General features: G+C 64.0%; 1 protein-coding gene across 1 annotated transcript in view; it reads right to left on the bottom strand.

Moving 5' to 3' along the window:
* The window catches only part of VWF (von Willebrand factor), a 118,103-nt gene that overhangs the window by 104,009 nt on the left and 9,013 nt on the right, over positions 1-5,081 (bottom strand). Inside the window, 2 exon segments of the mRNA XM_021717812.1 lie at positions 117-255; positions 762-898. Coding sequence (XP_021573487.1) covers positions 117-255; positions 762-898 — 276 coding nt within the window.

Genomic DNA, 5,081 nt, shown 5'->3' with positions numbered 1-5,081 from the left:
CCCTGGCCTCCACGGCAGCCTTCCGTCACGTTCCCACCGGGGCGCACCGCGGACACCAGCGCTGAAGGGGGTCTGCGGGGTGGGGGTGGCCCAGGCCGGGGGATGAGCACGCCCACCTCGCAGAAAGGGCAGCTGGACGTCCTGGCCGTCCACCGCGACGCCTCCGCCGTGTTTCAGCTTCACGAGGCTGCCGTGCAGGGCAGGCAGCCGGACGGCGACCCAGCGCGTGCAGACAGCATCGGGGTCGTCGGCGCACTGCCAAGAGGGCATGGGTGACCCCGCCGCCCCCTGCCGAGCCAGCACCCGCCAGGACCTGTGTGGTCGGAGAAGCGTCCCGCCCCGGGCCCCGGCCTCCTCGCAGGCTCAACTCCGTTCTCAGGACACTGGCCGGCAGGCGCCCTGGCCTTCCGGGCGCCGGTGCTGAGCCTGGCTCACGCCACCCTGTCCCGCCCGGCCTTCCCTAGAGAACGGCCTCCAGTCTCCATCCCCAGGGGAGGCTTGGGCACGCCGCGTCTTCCTCCCCGCTGAGCTCAGAGAGAGGCGTCTCCGGGGTGGCTCAGCGCTCAGTCGCGCCAGCGCCAGAGAGCAGTGGGCACCGCTGAACGGGCCACGTTGCGGCAGGGCGGACACACACACACACACACACACACCCTGGCAGCCTCGGCGGGCGGGTCAGGAGGCCTTGCCCTGGCCGGGAGGGGCCGCCTTCTGGGAGGAGGGGGCTGCCTGGGGTCTGCACAGGGCCGCCCCGGCCCCCGCACCTGCACGGTCTCGACGACGACGGAGAAGGTGCGGTCCTGGCAGTCCCGGGTCAGCAGGTACTGGCAGGTCCCGCTGAAGGTGAAGTGCCTGTCGTCGAAGCTCTTGAAGTGGGACTGGCCGGTGACGAGACACTCCCCTGGGGACACAGGAAGAGATGGGCGAAGGGGGTCTCCGGGGAGGCATGGGGGACCCCAGCAAGCGGTGCCCGCCGCCCGGAGTCCTTTCCCCTGGCCAGTCAGGGACAGTCCCAGAGCGGGCCTCCGTCACTCCTGCTCCTGAAACCAGGGATGCCGGGGCTGGGCTGGTCAGCTGGAGGCCTCACTGTAGGGACGCCGCTGAGAAGGCGACAGAGCCACCCTCAGGGAGTGCCCGAGGCTGTGGGAACCTCGCCTCCGGGACATGGCTCCCTTCCACCCCCACTTCCCCCTCACAGCCGCTAGGGGTCATCGGGGCCACACCTCTCGGAGCGCCCGGGTACCTGTAGGGTGCCCGGCCCAGGGGGAGGGGCCCAACAGCACGCTAGCTCCAACCGGCACAGGGGGGGCTCGGGACACAGCCCCAGCCCGGAGGGTCCCTGCGCCCGGACACAGGCAGGGACAGTCTCAGAGCCCAGCGGGGCAGAGTTGGGGGCGCCATCCTCAGCCCAGCCGAGGGGTGGCTCCCTGGCCTTCCAGGGGCAAGACCCTGCTGTGACTTCAGCGGGCCATGGGGGACCAGGAGGCCATCCGTGCATGATCCCGCCCGCCTGGGCTGTGCTGGCCTCTGCAGACACGCCTATGGGTGGGTACGGGACTACCCAGGGTGGCCTGCCACTCAGAGCCCTCCGCCTGCTCCGTCCCCCTCTGGCCCAGGGGATCTCCACCCCGGCACCCTGCAGGGGCGGCCTCTGCCCCATCTCCAGCCGTGCCCCTTGGACTCGCCCCACCCAGGATGACCCCATCTGCTGGGCCACCACAGGCCCGCTGAAGCAGAACAGGCGTCTAGGCCGCTCCGGCCTCCCCGGGTGCCCTCCATCTGCTCTCAGAATTGCCGTCACACTGTCGAGGGGAACACACACGAGCCACGGCACTCCACAAGGAGGGACCCTCCACCCGGCCTCCCGCCCGCCACTGGCAGAGCTGCCTGTAGCACGAGCTCGGCCCGAACCTCTCGTTCCCCTCGGAGGGTCCTGCAGCGGGTCCCACGGGGCCCACCTCACGGGCTGATGCTGGGCCCTGCCGCCCAGCCAGGGGCCCCGGAAGCCGCAGGACATTCCAGCCGCCCCTCCGGCGAGGACCAGCGCCCCAGCCCGCACAGCCGGCCCCTCGCCCTCACGGGCACGGACGGGCATGGTCGGGCAGGGCCAGACTGCACGGCCCGGCCGGCCTGGGCCTGCACTGGGAGACGGCTGGAGGCAAGCAGGTGAGTGCCCAGGTTCTCGTCAGCTCCCAGGGCGGCTGACCCCTCCAGGGTGGCGTGGGCCAGGGGGTTCATGGAGCCCGGGAGACATCAGAAGGAGGCGGCCAGGGCCACTCTCAGCAGTCCCCGCCCCTGGCCCCACCACAGACATGGTCCCCTCAAGGAGCACAAGGGGGGCGGCTGCTCGCAGAAGCCCGGGCCCAACCGGCGCAAACAGGGCCAGGGTCACCCCGCTCTTTGTCCCTGAGCGGGAACTCCAGGTCCAGGGAGGAAAGCCTGCTTGATGCCACTGTTTTTCAGAAATCCCCCTGCTTCTACAGACGAGCGCTCTGGTCCGTGGCGCGTCTCCACCCTGCTGCGTAAAACGGTTGGAATTCTCCTCCAGCGTTCTGCTTCCTCTCGTCGGAGCAAGAGCTTGTGCTCCCGTGATCTTTGGCCAAACCCAGGAAAGAGGGTCGCGGAGACAATGTGCAGTCGTTCAAAGCAAAGCCTCCAGGGCTCGAATCCGGCCCGGATCTGACCTCCGGTCCTGACCCCGCTGAGCCGTGTCCCCAGGCTTCTCAGGAATCAACGTCTAAACACTGTGTTTGGCCTATCTCCTTGTTCCAGCTGAGAGTCAGAGCTGCGGACCCAGGAGCAGGGACGGGTGGGCGGCCGGACGGGAGCGAGCGCCACAGCCCGAGCCCTGCCTAGAACGGGGCAGCTGGCGTGTTCCCCATCGGTCGGTCAGTCAGGCAGGCAGTCGGCCTCCTTTCATGAAAGAGCGGCAGGTGGCTCCTGAGACAGTTTTTTTTTTTTTGAGTTGAAGTCTTACTCTGTCGCCCAGACTGGAGTGCGGTGGCACACTCCTGGACACCACAGCCTCGACTTGCTGGGCTCCGGTGATCCTTCCACCTCAGCCTTCCAGGTAGCTGGAACTACAGTCGCGTGCTACCATGCCCGGCGAGTATTTTTTGATTTATTGTAGAGACGAGGTCTTGCCAAGTTGCCCAGGCGGGTCTCGAACCCGCGGGCTCAGGCAATCCACTCGCCTCGGCCTCCCAAAGTGCTGGGATTACAGGCTGAGCCACCGAGTCTTGCCTGAGACAGTTTAAAAGCAGAACACCCCCAGGCTAAAGCAGACCCACTCCTTCAGGAATAAAGACCCTCCCTCGTGCAAAAGCAGAAGAAACGAATCTCTCATCTCACAGAAGCACATTTCTCTCTCAACAAGCCCTCTGAGTTGCAGGGGGCGAGGCCTGGGCAGGCTGCCCCCTCCGACTGACAGGGCGGGTCAGTGGCCTCCCTGGGAGCCGCCGCACCCACACACAGCCCCTCCCCGTCCTGGGCTCCTCTGGGCCCGGTCCTGCGTGTCACTCCCACACACCTTAACTTGGCAGCCGCCCATGCTCTGGGAAGGTGACGACTGTTCCCGGTTGGCGAGCGCCTGCTGTGTGTCTGGTGACCACAGCCCACCACAGCCTCGCAAGGGCCAAGCACGAGGCTCTGGCCGTGACCCCTGCTCTACAGATTAGGAGACCGAGGCTGCGCGGGATGAAGTGGCTTGCCAAGAGCCACCCAGCTGGTAAGAGGTGGGACTGGGATTCCAACAGGCACAGGCGTCCAGAGCCTGCGCTCCCAGCCCGACTCTCAGCCGCCTCGTGGGATGTGGACACACACCGAAAGGCTTCCATCACCCCCCCCCTCCTTGAGATTCCTAGCGAGAGCCGAATTCCTCCGAGGAACGGCCCTAGAACAGGTGTGCTCCTTCGGGGCAGATTTGAGCCAAACACCGACAGTGCCCAGGGAGCAAAGGAGCAGAGCGTCCCCCACAGGGCGTTCTGAGAGGAAGGGAAGAGGGCGGGCTAGGCGGGAAGCCCCCTCGGGGTGGCAGCAGGGACGGCAGCAGGCTACGGGGAAGCCCCCCGGGCCTGAGGCTGCCCTGACTCCTCTCCAGGAAGGACAGCTCTCCAGCAGGGAGCAACCCAGGTCTGGGAGCACCTGGAAATCCCAGGCCCTCCCCGGGAGGCTGCTGCTCTCCTGCGCTTTCTCCCCCCCCACTCCCCATGCTCGTCCCTACGACGGCCGCCCAGGGTCCCCACTTCCCGTGCTTGTGTCTTTGGCCTTCCCTCCGCCTCTGAGTGTGGAGCGGACACGTTGGCTTGTTTCTCGTGAATATAGTTCAGCAAAGTGAGCCGATGTCACTTTGCCTATTGGGTTTTTGGTGGGGTTTTTTTTGAGTTGGAGTCGCGCTCCATTGCCCAGGTTGGAGGGCAGTGGCACACCCATGGCCACCCCAGCGTCAAACTCCTGGGCTCTGGTGATCCTTCCGCCTCAGGCTTCTGAGTAGCCAGATCTGTAGTCGCATGCTGCCACGCCGTCTAGCAGATTGGGTTTTTAAAAGATGGTGGCAATAGCAAGAACCTGGAAACAACCATGCTGCCCATCAAAAGAGGACTGGATTAAAAAAATGTGACACATATACACGATGGAATACTACGCAGCCATAAAAAACAAAATCATGAATTTCTCAGCAACCTGGATGGAACTAGAGTCTATAATATTGAGTGACCTCTCACAGAAACAAAGATCTGAGTAGCCCATGTTCTCACTCATATAATGGACCTTGAACATCCAATGTAATACTATAAGAAAATGACTGACGGTACTGGGAAACTATGGGGGGGGATGGGATTAACAGTAGCAAATATCTGTCTGGGGATGGGAAAACACCTCTTATCAACAGGGTGCCTGAATAAAACGTAATTGTACACCTAACCCTTAACTGTGCCCCACAAGACCATAATAAAAAATATTGATTAATTAAAAAAAAAAAAAAAAGATGGTGGCAGCCGGGCTCAGTGGCTCAGCCTGTAATCCCGCGCCTTTGGGAGGCTGAGGTGAGTGGATTGCCTGAACCCGTGGGTTCAAGACCCACCTGG

The sequence above is a fragment of the Carlito syrichta genome, unplaced genomic scaffold (genome assembly GCF_000164805.1).
Source record: "Carlito syrichta isolate Samal-C Ts95f unplaced genomic scaffold, Tarsius_syrichta-2.0.1 Scaffold311146, whole genome shotgun sequence".
NCBI classification, from domain to species: domain Eukaryota; kingdom Metazoa; phylum Chordata; class Mammalia; order Primates; family Tarsiidae; genus Carlito; species Carlito syrichta.
The sequence above is the reverse complement of the archived record's forward strand: the minus strand, read 5'-3'. Positions and strand labels throughout refer to the sequence as shown.